Below are 16,122 nucleotides of genomic sequence, written 5' to 3'. Positions count from 1 at the left end.
TTTTATTCCTGCACCTAGCTGCGAAAAATTTTCCCCTGTTCGCAGAGTACCGGCATTATCCATGAGAGGTCACTGTATCCAGAGAGATGCTCAGCTGCCGCAGATCCACGGCTGCCTGAACAATCAAGGATTTTTCATGCACTCTAGAGAACGAAGAGCCTGGATGAAAGTTCTCTTGGTTTGGAAAAGTCAGATTTTAACACGGTTATGTAAACTTGTGGTAGGATTTAAACATGTCTCAGATGAATCATCATAGGAAGGAAGCTGAGTCAAGTGTGGCAGCCAGGATAGTGGAAGGGAAAGAACACCAATCTTTGCTGTGACAGAATGAAATGAGTTTCTGTGGGAAGACCAGGATCTCTGCGACGCTATTAATTTTAAATTGACCACTGAGATACCATGAGAAGCTCACACAAAGACAGCCTCACATGCATGCCTGGCTAAAGGCTGCCGGTGACCCATTAGAGACGAGGTCTCCCCTCCGGTCTGGGAGACCCTGCAGGTAGGAAGTTCAGCAGTGGGTTGCACAGTGTTAGCAAAGCCAGGTCCCACAGCTCAGCCAGACCACCTCGACAGCTGGCTGGGCCTCTGCAGCCCACGCTGTGTACGCTCTGGCCTTGGGCTCTGAGCACAGGAGGCTAAGACAGATAGATATTATCGACCTGCTGTCCATGGCAGGCCTGGACTGCACTTAGACACGCAGCAAACCCAGTATACTAGAAGGACTTTCCAGGCTAACTGGAAAGAATATGGTATGTCTGCTCTTTCAGAACTGGGCTTGCTTTGCATTTGAGAACTGAAGAGACTTTTTTTTTTTTTTTCCCCTAGCACTATTCCTGATGAGGTCCTAGCATTTCATCAACACAAATCAGTATTTCTGACCACAGGGAATGAGCTTGGACCCAATTCCCCTGTTATTATTTTGTAGCTAAGTTACAGAATCGCAGAGGCATCAGTTGTGATTGGATTAATGTAATGCCAGGCAATAAACAATTGGAACTAGAATCATAGAATCATAGAATCACAGAATCACAGAATCATAGAATAACCAGGTTGGAAAAGACCCACCGGATCATCAAGTCCAACCATTCCTATCAAACACTAAACCATGCCCCTTAGCACCTCGTCCACCCGTGCCTTAAACACCTCCAGGGTTCCTGCTTCTGATCCCTCCTCCCAAGTTCTTAGAGATTTTACATAATTTAAAAAAATATTTCCAGCTAAAATAAGAGGTACCAATTTTGAAATACCAATTAATACACTATTTCAGAGCTTCTGCTGTACATTCATCCATAAAAATATGAGTTATAAATGGTATTTTGTGTAGCAAACATCTAGGACATCACAGATGTTTCTGGGAGGGAAAATATCAATGCTCATTGTTAAACACAGCGCTTGGATATGTATAGAGTGGGCAGGATAGAAATGACTGGAGTTAATTTTAGGTGTAGCACTGCATGGGGTTGTTGTGTCCCAAGCGCAGGATCCTGTTGGTTGACAGCTGACTGAACACGAGCCAGCAGTGTGCCCAGGTGGCCAAGAAGGCCAATGGCATCTTGGCTTGTATCAGAAACGGTGTGACCAGCAGGTCCAGGGAGGTTATTCTCCCTCTGTACTCAGCACTGGTAAGACCGCTCCTCGAATCCTGTGTTCAGTTCTGGGCCCCTCACCACAAGAAGGATGTTGAGGCTCTGGAGCGAGTCCAGAGAAGAGCAACAAAGCTGGTGAGGGGGCTGGAGAGCAGGTCTTACAAGGAGTGGCTGAGAGAGCTGGGGTTGTTTAGCCTGGAGAAGAGGAGGCTGAGGGGAGACCTCATTGTTCTCTATAACTACCTGAAAGGAGGTTGTAGAGAGGAGGGTGCTGGCCTCTTCTCCCAGGTGACAGGGGACAGGACAAGAGGGAATGGCCTCAAGCTCCGCCAGGGGAGATTTAGGCTGGACATTAGGAAAAAAATTTTCACAGCAAGGGTCATTGGGCACTGGAACAGGCTGCCCAGGGAGGTGGTTGAGTCCCCTTCCCTGGAGGTGTTTAAGGCACGGGTGGACGAGGTGCTGAGGGGCATGGTTAGTGTTTGATAGGAATGGTTGGACTCGATGATCCGGTGGGTCTCTTCCAATCTGGTTATTCTATGATTCTATGTTGTACTGACAATGGACAGTAGGTTGCAGTATTGAGGAACGATTTTAGCAACATGGGAGTTCCTAACAGGAAAGTAATAATGCTTTTGGTCCGTTGTTTGGGTTTTTTTAACAGGAAAATAATACCCAACAAGCTCACTGTAAAAGGCAATTCAATCACAAAAAAAAGACCAAAACCCTACCTCTAACCAAATCCCTGAGAGTACAGATTATAGGAAAATCAATGAAACTGAACCTGTAGTTCTGCATGTAGTTTTAAGGGGTTTTTTTTTTTAAGGTTTGCTTCATGACTACTGTACTCCATTGCTGCAATAATGATAATGATTTATAACAAATCATTTTTTCTAAAACTGAAGGTATATTTTTAGTAAAACAATATCTGTAGTTTAATGCCTCCACAGTCTGACCATACTAAATGTCACCAGCAAAACCAGAATATGCCAAGGTTTTACTGAAGATTGAAATACAAAGTTGAACTTGACCACTGTTGCTCATAGAAAGGTCACAGCCATAAAAGCAGAGAATTTGAGTAATTCTGAGATGAGAAAGGATGAATTCATAATTCATTTTAAGTCTTATTAGATACCCACATCCACTAGATGACAAAACAATTTCCCACAATCGATGCTTCAGAGCAGAAAGAAATAAAATCATGAGGTTGAAATTGTTCTATAGCTTCATCAAGGTAATTCACCCAAGTTTCTAGCTCAAGTGGATTTGTGTGCCTATGGGTGACGCAACACACAGCATCTTAAAGGCTATTCTTGCTCCTGCCCTTTTGTAGCTACAGGAAGGGCACAGAGGTACAAGAATATGAGAGATTATATATAAAGTTTCTTCTCTAGAAGGAAAAGCTCCTGCCTACACATAGGTCACTGTGGCAATATAATCAGTGGGACCACCCAAGTCCATTATGTGACCCGGCAGAGAAAGGTGAGCAGATTAAAGTCAACAAAATGCCAGCCGTCTTTCATCAGTGTGGTTTTGCTACTACAATAAGAGAACACTAAGAGAACAGTGTAAATTACCCACATTTGGTGACTAAACCACTACCATAGCATAACTAATGGACAATGCCATGGGTGACAAAATATTGTATTTATGTCAAGATTCTATTTCCTTGAATTAAGGCATCCAGTTCCAACCCCACCCCAGCCATGGGCAGGGACACCTCCCATCAGACAAGGCTGCCCAAGGCCCCATCCAACCTGGCCTTGAACACCTCCAGGGATGGGGCAGCCACAGCTTCCCTGGGCAACCTGTGCCAGTGCCTCACCACCCTCACAGTGAAGAAATTCTTCCTTATGTGTGGTCTAAATCTGCCCCTCTCCAGTTTATCCCCATTGCCACTAGTCCTATCACTACAAGCCTTTGTGAACAGTCCCTCCCCACCTTTCCTGTAGCCCTTCAGGTACTGGAAGGTCACTATAAGGTCTCTTCAGAGCCTTCTCTTCTCCAGGTTGAACAACTGCAACTCTCTCAGCCTGTCCTGGCATGGGAGGCGCTCCAGCCTTCTGATCATTTTTGTAGCCCCCCCCCCTCTCTGGACCATTCCAATGGCTCCATATCCTTCTTATGTTGAGGATCCCAGAACTGGACATAATAATCCAGATGAGGTCTCACAAGAGAGAATAGAGGGGCAGAATCCCCTCCCTCACCCTGCTGGCCACGCTTTTGGTGCAGCCCAGGACACGGTTGGCCTCTGGGCTGCGAGCGCACATTGCTGGCTCGTGTCGAGCTTCTCATCGACCAACACCCCCAAGTCTTTCTCTGCAGGGCAGCTCTCAATCACATCATCCCCCACCCTGTACTGGGTCGGAGGTTGCCCTGACAGGAGGCCACAGGAGATCCGTGACCGAGAGAGACCCCACCGTGCGGCTATAAGAGCCCCCAGCGGCGGGCCCCACCTGCCGCCAGAGCCGCCTCGAGGCCGCGGTGCCCGCAAGAGGGCGGGAACAGCCGCGTGCGCCGTCACCACGGCAACCGCCCCACGCGTCGGCGCAGGGCGCGCTGGGAGTTGTAGTCGCCTCCCTACTCGCCCCCCTCCCTACGAGGCTCCGCTGGAACTCGCGTTCCCATGAGCCCCCGTGCCCTCGCCCCGCCACGTGACCGCGCCCCGCCACGTGACGCGGGGCAGTCCCTGGGGTGAGGGACCGGGGTGCCCCTGGGGACTCGGGCGCGGGGGACGGTGCCGGGTTTGACTCTTCTTCAGCCGTGGAGCGTCATTGACTGAGAGCGGGTGATGCTCATTGCTCTCTACAACTACTTGAAAGGAGGTTGTGGAGAGGAGGGTGCTGGCCTCTTCTCCCAAGTGACAGGGGACAGGACAAGAGGGAATGGCCTCAAGCTCCGCCAGGGGAGATTTAGGCTGGACATTAGGAAAAAAATTTTCACAGCAAGGGTCATTGGGCACTGGAACAGGCTGCCCAGGGAGGTGGTTGAGTCACCTTCCCTGGAGGTGTTTAAGGGACGGGTGGACGAGGTGCTAAGGGGCATGGTTAGTGTTTGATAGTAATGGTTGGACTCGATGATCCGGTGGGTCTTTTCCAACCTGGTTATTCTATGATTCTATGGTTCTATGCAAGAAGTGGTTGCTATTACAAAAAGTGGAATATTTTGATTTTAGCTAAAGCGGAGCTGAGTTTTGTCTAAGCAATTGTGTTCTTTGAAAGTCAGACAGAATGTCCCTCTGATTGCACAGTTTTTTTCTCCAATAGCATGTTTTCTTCTAGACAATGATTTAGACAGTGTTTTTCCACTGCTCATTCTTTGGAGATGATAGCACCGTGCTGAACAGGTGTGTCTTCCTCTGAAATTGCCTCTGTTTGCCGTCTTTCCCTATCTCAAAGGCAAGGTCAGAGAGCTGGTGCCAGTTCCAAATCAGCAAGAGATTTGACCATTATGAAGTTCATAAAAAACATTAAAATTAGTCCGTGGAGATTAATAGAATATGCATAAGATTTGTGGAAGAATTTATACACATGCATGTAAGTGCAAAATATTCCATCTCCAGCTCTTGTCTTGCTGCACATGATCAATGGAGATCACTCCCTCACATTGTCCAGGCCTGATAAAGGATACTTGCTTCCTGAAACTCCAAAAGGATTCTTAGAGAATTTATTTGCCGGCATTTTTGGTATCACAGGTTGTATGTGTTGTGTTCCCTGGGCCCTGTAAGCTGGGGTCGACACGCTGCCCTTGGTTCAGGCAGATGGTGAGTGCGAGGAGTGTTGTGTAGGGAAAGGTAAAGTGTAAAGCCTTGCGGTGGGAAGTTTGTGCTTCCCTTCCTTCTGACACTGCGAATGAGCCTTTGGTTCGGCCTCTCTGATTTTGGCATTCTGTTCCCTGTGGTTGTGGCCGAGTTTCAGATTTGTCTCTGTTTGACTGATGATACAAAGCAGTGAATGTCTTACCACGACATGCAGCAAGCACGCTTGACTGATAACAATACAAATTTTGCCTTAGAAAAAGCAGAAGACAAGCAAGGAGATGTGTTCTTTAGGAATATCATTCCAAAGGATGACAGCAAATAAAGCAAAAACTCAAGTGCGTGTGTATGTTTGTGTCCCATTTCATGGCATATTGCAGCGGTTTGTGACTGAAAAATGGGAACATGAAATTGTTTTAATTACATAGTTGCTGTAGACTACAAAAGGAGGAAGTTTAGGGTTGCTAGGGGGTAAGGAAGGATGGGTCAACATAACCATTTTGATACTGGATGTTGTAAACCAATCCCCTCTTTCATTACTATCTCATGTGCACACTCAAGAGCATTGGACACTGCTGAAAAGCCTTAAAAGACACTAAACCACTCAGAACTGAGACATCATGGATCCAAACAGTGCTCTCCCCACCACTGTAGTCCCTTTGCATTTTAAATAAATGTGCATCCCGCAACTGAAAATTGCCATTGAAAAATTTGGCCCATCCCTGGAGGTGTTCAGGGCCAGGTTGGATGAGGGTGGTGAGGCACTGGCACAGGCTGTCCAGAGAAGTCATAGCTACCCCATCCCTGGAGGTTTTCAGTTCCAGGCTGGATGGGTCTCTGAGCAACTTGATCCAGTGGAAGGTGTCCCTGTCCATGGCAGGGGGGTTGGAACTGGATGATCTTTAAGGTCCCTCCCATCCTAAACTATTCTATGGTTCTAGCTTCCTTTTTCTGAGTTGTGAGATCTCCCATACAAGGACAGGCTGAGAGAGTTGGGCTGAGTTTAGCCCTGAGAAGAGAAGGCTCTGGGGATACCTTACAGCAACTGAGAGGGAGCCTACAGGAAAGCTGGGGAGGGGCTTAAAGGTCCCTTCCGACCCAAACCATTAGATGATTAGGGCTGTTTAGCTTTGAGAAGAGGAGGCTGAGGGAAAACCTTATTGCTCTCTACAACTACCCAAAAGGAGGTTGTAGAGAGGTGAGTGCTGGCTTCGTCTCCCAAGTGACAGGTGACAGGACAAGGGGGAATGGCCTCAAGGTGTGACAGTGGAGGTTCAGACTGGATATGAGGAAAAGATTTTTCACAGAAAAGATCATTGGGCACTGAAACAGTTGCTTAGGGAGGTGGTTGAGTCACCATCCCTGGAGGTATGTAAGAGATAGGTAGTCGAGGTGCTCAGGGACATGGTTTAGTGGCAGATAGGAATGGTTGGACTCAATGAGCCAAGAAGTCTTTTCCAACCTAGCGATTCTATTAGTCTATGAAAACCACGTTTGTTGGTGTGCTTGGTGCTTGTTTTTGTTTTTCTCCTCTCTCTTTCAGTTTTGACCCAAAGACAGCTATCTTAAACAGAAGAAAGCTGGGGTTGTTTAGCCTGGAGAAGAGGAGGCTGAGGGGAGACCTCATTGCTTTCTACAACTACCTGAAAGGAGGTTGTAGAGAGGAGGGTGCTGGGCTCTTCTCCCAAGTGACAGGGGACAGGACAAGAGGGAATGGCCTCAAGCTCCGCCAGGGGAGGTTCAGGCTTGACATCAGGAAAAATTTTTTCATGGGCACTGGAACAGGCTGCCCAGGGAGGTGGTTGAGTCCCCTTCCCTGGAGGTGTTTAAGGGACGGGTGGATGAGGTGCTGAGGGGCATGGTTTAGTGTTTGATAGGAATGGTTGGACTTGATGATCTGGTGGGTCTTTTCCGACCTAGTGATTCTATGATTCTATGAAGAGCACCCAGGAAGGTTTTCGTAGGGAGCCAAGAAGGTGCAACAGGGTAGATGCAGCAGGCAGCCCTTGGCAGGTGGTGGTGACGCACAGAAGTTACTTAGCTTTCGGAAAGAGGAGGGAAAAAAAAACCCGAAGCCCCGTCTGCCGCTCATGTAGGTGTGCTTTGTGCTCTCCTTTCTCCCCGAGAAGTTGGCTGGGTCGGGGAGCGGCGGTGGCAGCAGCTGGTGGTGATGATGATTATGGTGGCAGCGCAGCAGCAGAACATCTCTTCCCCGCGTTTGTTTTCCATTTAACATCTTCGCTCGCAAGTGCCACCTGAAGCTTCGCCAGCTGGGCACGGATCGCGAACGTTTTCAGAGGAGGAGGAGGAGCAGCGGGGGGAAAAGCCCGAAAGGGGGAAGGAGGAGCAGCGGCGGCGGGTTCTGTGCGCGCTGAGGGGAGAGGGGTTGGATATCATGGCGGATCGGGCAGCTCCCAGATGCCAGCTCCGTCTGGAGTGGGTTTACGGGTACAGGGGCCACCAGTGCCGCAACAACCTCTACTACACGGCGGGCAAAGAGGTGGTTTACTTCGTGGCCGGAGTCGGCGTGGTTTACAACACCCGGGAGCACAGCCAGAAATTCTTCCTCGGGCACAACGATGATATTATCAGGTAAGGGGGCTGATTTCTCTGGCGGTGGGGAGGGGTTTAAGGGGAAGGGAGGAGAATCTAGGGCTGGCAGATCATCCCCTCCTTTGCTCCTCACAGCTCAGCAGGTACCTGTCGTTTTAGAGCAGCTCAGATTTGTTACCAGCATTTATTACCACATGGGTTTGTGGATACTGTTAATTGTAACTATTTTTTGTAGTAAAGCTTCAAAATGTTCTAATAATAAGAGAGAAGGTAAGTTTTTGGGTTTGGTTTTTTTTTTCCCCCTTTATATTGCAGTGCACCAAAAGCAAAGCACTTTGTGTGAATACAGAAATGCACTGGGAAGATCTTAGTGCAGCGCTGCTGCAAAATCGTGGATCCAGCACCTTGATTTTTTGGGTGCTAGGACCTCAGCTCACTAGTTCTGATGTCTTATAGAAGACAGGTGTAGCTCTCTTTACACCTAGAAAATCTCAGCCCAAGAGGCCATAAATCTGGCATATAGGTCAAACTAATCTCTCTTTATACTCTCTCTCTCTTTCTCTCTCTCTCTCTATATAAAATCCTGAAAATTTTCCTCAAAATCAAGTTTAGCTGTTTGTACTCCAAAAAAATCCCAAATGTGCTGGTGCAAGATGGCTACAGAAGTGCAGGTTTTTCTCCTGGTCTGAACAGATTTTTTTTTTTGTCTATTTCTTTCAAATGGTGTTTAAGAGGTGGGTTTAATTGATGTCATTCTCCTATGGAAATACTGATTTTACTCTGCCTCCCAATATAACACAATAAAGATACGGTTACAAAGTTTAAAAGGTTTAAAAAAATTACCTGAAACACAGAAATATATGTCAGTAAAATGGAAAATTAATGTTGTCTTTATTGCTTTGAGAGAAATCTGAACCTAGAATATCCTTATAAAGGTTGTTGCACGGTAATGACACTCCTCAGAGCACAGCTGACTGCTGCCCTCCCTATTCACCCAATTCAGTATGAATGAAGTGTTTCCTTGATGATGTGAAACCAGAATAGTCCCAGGTGACTCATGGTGCAGTAGAACTGTGGAAACGTGCTGAAGTCAGAGTTTTGACACTCAGTAGCAAAATCACATAATTGTCATATAGTCATTCTGCAGCCTTGTTTACAGAAAACCATCCACTTTTCCCAGGGAGAGCTTTTGGCCACTGTGTATCCTAGTAGCATTCTTCTCCTCCCCTTTATGATGTGTTGAAGCAGTAACGATTCATGAAATACAGTGGATGTGCATAAAAGTTTATTCTACTTTCAAGGGTGTTATCAGTTCTAAAAAGCTGTTTAAATAGGCACTGGGCTGCTCAGGTCTTTCAGAGAAGGATGAGCATTTTAGATGCTTTTGCAGTATCATGAAATAAGATTTCCTTGTGTCTGAATGTATATTTTGATATTCTATGGAATATGAACTGTAATCCATGTACAGAGTTGGATATTTCTGAGCTTGTTTGAAATCTCATTAATTACTAGAAATATAATTTGTTAATACTATACATCTGCATATATCCACTGGTTTTTGTTTGGACAGTGATGCTTTAGGGGTTTTTTTTTTCCCCTCCTTATTTTTGTTTAATATTTCATCAGCTATGGAAAAATGTTCTGATTATTTTACTTGACAAAACCTCCCCAAACCAGTTGTACTGTACAACTTCTGTGCCTTTTATTTCAAGACACCTCACATTAGGAGGCTGCATTTGGCAGGGCCACACTTATAATGTACAGTGGGAAGTGAAGGAATAGGAGTGTCTGGTATTTGTACTTGGATGCTGCCTATGCCTGTTCTGCTCTTCAAAGATAACTAGCAACCACCTGTTCCAATTAGCAGGTGTTTGGAGGGACTCAATGCACATCCAACTGATGCATTGGAAAGATGAGTTTTTGGTTCTCATCTGCAACAAGATTGGAATTCTACAGGACAACTATAGTTTCAACAAAGGATGAAACATTTAGGTCCAGAAGGCATAAGCAGGACCCAAATAACAGCTGATTTCAGCTTTCAGTGGCCAAGAAAAGTTGCTGTTACATGGGGTTTAAGGAAGTAGCTCCAAAATGCTGCTAGAATATTCCGTTGTTTGCACCTGTTAATGGTTGTCTCCTTTTCCTTCAATGCCCTTTGCAGTCCTTACTGATGTAGTAGCCCATCATTGTAAATACTTTTAAGTACATGGTTCCTTGTGTGGTTAATATGCCTAATAAATGCAGAAATTTAAAACCTCACAGTTTAGGCTTCAGAGATGTCATCTAATTGGAATGAATGGAGTGAATGCACTTATCCCTTTTTTTTGGTTTTGTTTTGTCAGTATTTATTTGCCTGAGACTAGGTTCTAAACAGCAGCACATACATTGCAGTCCAGCAGGTTCTGATTTCCAGAGATTTGAAACATGATTGTAAAAAATAGAACTTGCAGATTTTGGAAAATACTGTGAAACCATTAAGACTGGAAAACCTTGATGTGAGAAAATCATGTGCTTCTGAGGATTGTTGTTAACTTCCTCTGTATTGAAAGATTTCAGTGAATACTACTTTGTGGAAAAATTAATTGATGAACCCTTGATTCAGAGAGTTTGAGTACCTGTATGTTACCTTGAAGTGTTTATTGAAGTCTTGAAATTGGATATTTGTCCTTGATGAAAAGGTCAGATGTTTTAAAGTGCACATTTAATGTGTTTTCACAAGTTTAGTAGTCATGCCTCTTGCTTTGTATCAGGATAATTCAACTGGAAATAATTTAGTTTGGGCTAAACCAGACCAGACTCTATTGGATTAATGGGGAAATGCCATTTTGCCCAAGGTTCATATTTGAAAAATAAGTTCTTTTTGTGTAAGGAACTTAACACACAACACTCAGCTAATAAGGTAGATGTTCAGAGTCTGAATAAGCGTGCTCTGAAGTGTTTTCTTTTCTGTGCAAAACCACTACAAGGTGCTGTACTTCAAGCTCTTTCTCCTTTTAACTTCATGATGAGATGAGGTCCTGAACTACCTGATATAACTTCACTTTGTGGGGGAATCACATTGGCTGACCCCAGAGCTTTCCTTTTAACGTAAACTATTCTGTGATTCTTTTGTTACTTGCAGTCACATAGTACAGTTCTTGCATTTTACTTAGTTGAGGAATAGTTAATACTGTAAGTTAACAAATATGTTAGTAAAAAGATATGTCAGTTATGAGCTTTACAATCAAAAAGCATGAAGCACGCTCTAATCTCCCTTTTGCCTTTTAAAACCAAAAGCTTTGATTATTGGGTACAGCCTAGCAGCTTGGGGCACTTCAGGTCAGAATGCTCCTTTTTCTGAGCTGCCAGCCCTATGTTTTACCCTAAGGTTTATGTTACAGACCGCAAAGCAATCATGAAGTGTCTTACATGGTAGCTCCATGTTTGATTGTTCTGGAAATGTGGTCTAGCTGAAGCATCCCAGCTGCTATACAATAGCCATATAAAAACATAGCTATTGCAACAATTTAATGTAGGAAGTGTCCTGTAGACCTGTCATTACAAATGTAACTTGTTTTCATTGAATTCATCTGGGCTTTGCAGGATTAGGTTTCAGAAGCTATAATATTAACATATGGGATTTGCTTTCCTTCTTGAGTAATGGCCGTAAATTAATGTATTAATGAGAAACTTGCAATTCATGCAGCGTCACTGCCTTCAACAGAATTCATACAAGTGTGGGATTTATGTTTAGTATAACCACTTGCAAGACTGGATCATTAGTTTTGACAGTAATGGAACACTTACAAAAGAACAGAAGGGTTTCTTACTTTTATAATGTGCATTACTTGTATAACATCAAGCAATTAGATCAATCCTCTTTTTTTCTCTTGATGAAATGTTGAATGGAGGCAGTTCTTTCATATAATATTTCTGCAGTCTATGCATGTGAAAGCCAAGAAAGCTTACCACAGAAACCAGCAAAAATAAATGTAACCAGCTGAGATACTTCTCATAATCAAAAAAAAAAAAAGTTGATTTTATTTTTTTTAAAAATTCATTTGTAAACAGAGGTTTGTAAGTCTAAGACGTTTTTCCAGTGGTGTAGAAATAAAGTTATCAGGTGTTCCTGTTCTTGTATTGCCAAAAATTTCTGCAGTACTGAACAGTTTTCCTGAATATGTCAAACTTACTGAGAATGCCTTTGACAGCATATTGGAGACTTCACCTGCACTTTTCATATATCACTGTTTCCTGTGTAATCTGATATGTTGTAGTATTTACAAAATAATTTGCATTTACAAAAGCACATTTTGAATTCCAATTGCCTTCAAGCAAGACACTTGTGAGCAGAGGGCCATAAGAGACTGCTCCCTCTGTCCGGTCTCTAAAGTGTTTGCTGCCTGAGCACAGTACCTGGAAAACCAGCCTGTTATCTATGGATACTAATGGATGTTGTTTATGTAAGGGTACTTACAATGTAATAGCACTGTCGGATTTATCAGAATATTGCTGTAAGTATGCTTGTGTGTGTTCCACTGTGCTGACAGATTGAGATTAAAAAGGCGGATGTGCCAGTCGTGATGAGATTTACTGGGCTGCGAGAGAGACTAGGGGCCTCGTTTGTGCTTTAGAGAGATCATTTCAGGAGGTAGGATGCGTATTGGAACATGACTGCACTTTTCCTTGTCTTTCTGCAGTGGGGAAAAAAGAAATATGATGCTTTGAAGCGATGTCGTATGTTGTTGACTATAATAAACGTAATTTTTGAATAAGTAAATTGATGGCAGATGTATGCTGATCACCACAGTTTAACTACCAGAGTTAAACCACCTAAATAGTATTTTAATAGTTTTATTTAAAGTTATGTTTTATGTTAGTATTTATGTTTATAGGGTGGTGCTTACTTGAAAGGATCTAACATACTTTAAATTTATGTTTAGTTGCTACCATTTGTATGGTAATGACAGCAATTGTTTGCTATAGAATGATGTTCAAGTTACTGTGGTTATTCCTTATCACAAGTACACAGAAAACTCTACTGCCTGTAGCTTGTGCTAGACCTTGACTGTAATCACAGAAGGTGCACATGCAGGTCTGCTGAAATGTAGTGACCTAAAAGGCAGCAAAGCAGGTGTGAAGCCATTTGAGATTTTCAACAAATTCCAGTCCTGTTTCTTATGTGAATGCTGTGCAAGTTCCTATGCAAAGGCATAAAAACTTGAAAGATGTGATTTTGGAACAGCTAGGGAAGCAGAATCTGAGATCCGTATATACTAATGTGCTTTGGAAACTGTTTCGTGACAGCAAGCTGTTAAAGGAGTTCCATATTATAGAAATTAATCCTCCATAAAAACGTCATCTAATCATCTTATTCCTTCTACTGCTTTCAAAAAATATATATATAAAAAAACCAAACAAACAGGAAAATGCCATTTATTTCATGAAGTTCTGGTGGCCACTCTTTTTGCTCTGCTTGTTTGCTGTGTTGCTTTTCGATTTTAAGTTTTAACTAGGGCATGAGCTGCTATAAATATTTGTTTCTTAAGTATCTGTATTAATGCATTAGACACATTGGAATATGTAGTTATGGTATCTTATTGAACGTGACTTAAATACACAGATCAGTTAAAAATGTAGAGAAACTCAGCAGGCATTTGTAGCAATGTGTCTATGAGAACGGCTGGACAGTATTTAAACAGATCAGTTCATATTTATCCCAGTGATATGTCAGATGTGGTAGTAGAATAATAAGATTTACTGCTTGTACAGTCCCAGCTCGCTTGTTTAGACAAGCAAAATGATCTTTCTTATTAAAAATCACAAGTGGAGTTTTGAGTGTTTAAATAATCAGATTGATATAACTCATTTTGAAAATGGAAAAGAAATAAGTGTGTCCAACAAAACAGGAAGCACTTGCATTCCTCTGCAGAAAAAGTTTGGATTTTTATTATGTTTTTGTCTTACTGAAGCTGAAAAAAAGGCAAGCTAGTGTATTACTTTTTTTTTTTTATTGGATTTGTGTGAAGCGACTTGTTATCACACAGAACTGAGTATCCATCTTATTAAAAATCACAGGCTTGGTATGCTTTAATCTTTTATTGGAACTCTGCAGTAGAAGATTTCTCTGTCACATTTTATTTTTCCCCTCATTGCTTGTAGTATCTTACATTTTAAAAATTAAGCTAAAATTAATTTTTTTTAATACTTGCTTTGCATTAGCTTTCTGCAACTCTTGTTCTACTTTATTTCAGTTTAATTTAGGATGATTAGAAGTCATCAGATAGTGGTGTGTAATCGCTGTTAAACAGAAAATGCTTTGATAAGAGTAACCTTAACTTCAAATTATCTCCTCAGTTAGAAGGATAGAGAGGGACCTTTTGGGAAAGTTTTTATTACCACTTTCTACTATAAAAATTCTTGCAGTAGTGTACAAATACTAATTTTTACAAAAGTTTATAAACTGCATCTTGTAGAACAGAAGAGACCATCGTCCATGAGCTATTATTCCTGTCTTCCTCTAGGGCTAAATGGATGTCAGATAGATTCATGTAGGCAATTCCCAGATACTTACTTTAAGTCCTGATTAGTTTTTTCCAGAAAGAATCACATCTTCTCTTTAACACTTAATGGAAAAAAAATAATACGTATTTCAACAATCAGTATAAAAATACACCCTTTTGCCCATGATAACATGTTCAAGACTGGATATCAGGGATGCAAATGTCTTTCCAACGTTTTCACCACACAAACTGGTGAGTGAGACCTTTCAGATAAGGAAGTGTAAGTTGCAGTAGTCCATGCTTCAGGCTTTTCCTCAAGGACACGAGGACTGCACTTTGGTGAAAATGGAAGAGGAAGCTTTTTGGTCTTGTACAGCATTGCAGTAGAAAACTCCTCTGCTGTAGTGTTTGAGAGTGGAAACAGGATTTTCAGTTTGGTTGAGATTACTATTTATTTAAAAAAAAAGTCTTGGCCAAGAAGAAACCATAGCGATACTTCTGTATTATCTCTATAGAAGGACAAACCGCTGGGACAGTTTTCAGGTAGGAAGTATTCTCAATGACTTTAGTATGAGGCTTAGGCCTAGTATCCATATGCTTTCTACAGTTCCAACTGTTTGAATGCTTCTCTGCAGAAGCTGGAGGAGTTTTGGGGTCTCTAGGAGTCCTCTGCTCATTCGCCAACTGCTCAGGTTTTTAAGAAATCTCGGTGAACAGCAAAAATGCCTATTTTTTTCCCCACATAAAGATTCTTTTGGAATGGCAGCTTGTTTTTCTTGAGAAAACAAAATGTTCTTGAAGCAGAAATGTATATGGTGTTTCTGTCTACCAGACATGTTAAATTTAAATGTTTCGCTAGAGGCGATATCTCTAACAGGCTTAGAATGAGACCTCCAAAGCTTTAGGTAGCCCTAGACTTCAAGTGAAGTATAGACCATATGTTTATATCTGCCTTGAAGACCAACCCAAGAGATCTCAAAGAGAAACATTGTTCAACCCTGCTGCATCTTCATGGACAGTAACACTGGATGCATCCAGGGAGGAACATCACAGTGCTTTTGTCTGGGGTCATTAGTATTGCAAGGGAAGGGTTATATACATTCTGCAGATACGCTGGAAATAAAAGTTACTGGTTTAGTTTTCATGTCACTTTTACCTTACGTTCTGAGAAAAATTGTGCAAGTTGTTAATTTAACAACTTACTAGTGACGTATTACTGAAATGAAACAGAGAGGTTTTGCATAGTTTTTGGTTGTGAATTTGCTTTTGCAGCCTCTGGATCTTTTTGCACTTCCCAGACAAGACTCAAGGTAGTGAAATAACTCAGCAGTCAGAGATGGGCTTGTTGATGCCAAGTCTCGAGAAGTGTGTTCTGTTGCTACACACATTCAGATTTCAGAAAGATTGCTGAGGTGTTTTGTGTGTACTAATGTGGTTTTTAATATAAAATACATTAGTTTTCTTTAAACAGTCTAACAGTATAATAAGATACAGTGTAGCAAATCTCATTGATATATTTTCTGTTGATGCTGGTGTTGAAATCTGTTCTTTCTTTTGTGACAGATGGGTTGGAATACACTGAAACTATGGTAATAAAAATAGAATATGACAAACTATACTCCGAGAAGGAGTTAGCAACCTTTAGTTTGGTTGCCTAACACTGTGTTGCAAAAGATTTTACTGAATTTTTATTGGGCATTTTGAGTGCCTTTATTGTTTTTAGGTGATCTAAACGTTCAAG

General features: G+C 42.4%; 1 protein-coding gene across 8 annotated transcripts in view; it reads left to right on the top strand.

Moving 5' to 3' along the window:
- Window positions 1-7,738: 7,738 nt before the first annotated feature.
- EML6 (EMAP like 6) overlaps window positions 7,739-16,122 on the top strand; it is a 116,573-nt gene continuing 108,189 nt past the window's right edge. For 7 of the 8 annotated variants that reach the window (XR_011336808.1, XR_011336810.1, XR_011336811.1 and 4 more), the window contains exon 1: window positions 7,739-7,938. Coding sequence is in view for 4 of the 8 variants with exons in the window: in XM_069850245.1 (XP_069706346.1) it covers window positions 7,742-7,938 (197 nt within the window). In the remaining 4 variants the exon portion in view is untranslated. Of the gene's footprint in view, window positions 7,939-10,542; window positions 10,578-16,122 lie in introns of those variants that run through there. The other variant, XM_069850246.1, reaches the window with a different exon arrangement.

This window comes from Phaenicophaeus curvirostris, chromosome 2 (genome assembly GCF_032191515.1).
Source record: "Phaenicophaeus curvirostris isolate KB17595 chromosome 2, BPBGC_Pcur_1.0, whole genome shotgun sequence".
NCBI classification, from domain to species: Eukaryota; Metazoa; Chordata; class Aves; order Cuculiformes; family Cuculidae; genus Phaenicophaeus; species Phaenicophaeus curvirostris.
This window is presented reverse-complemented; position numbering and strand designations above follow the sequence as displayed.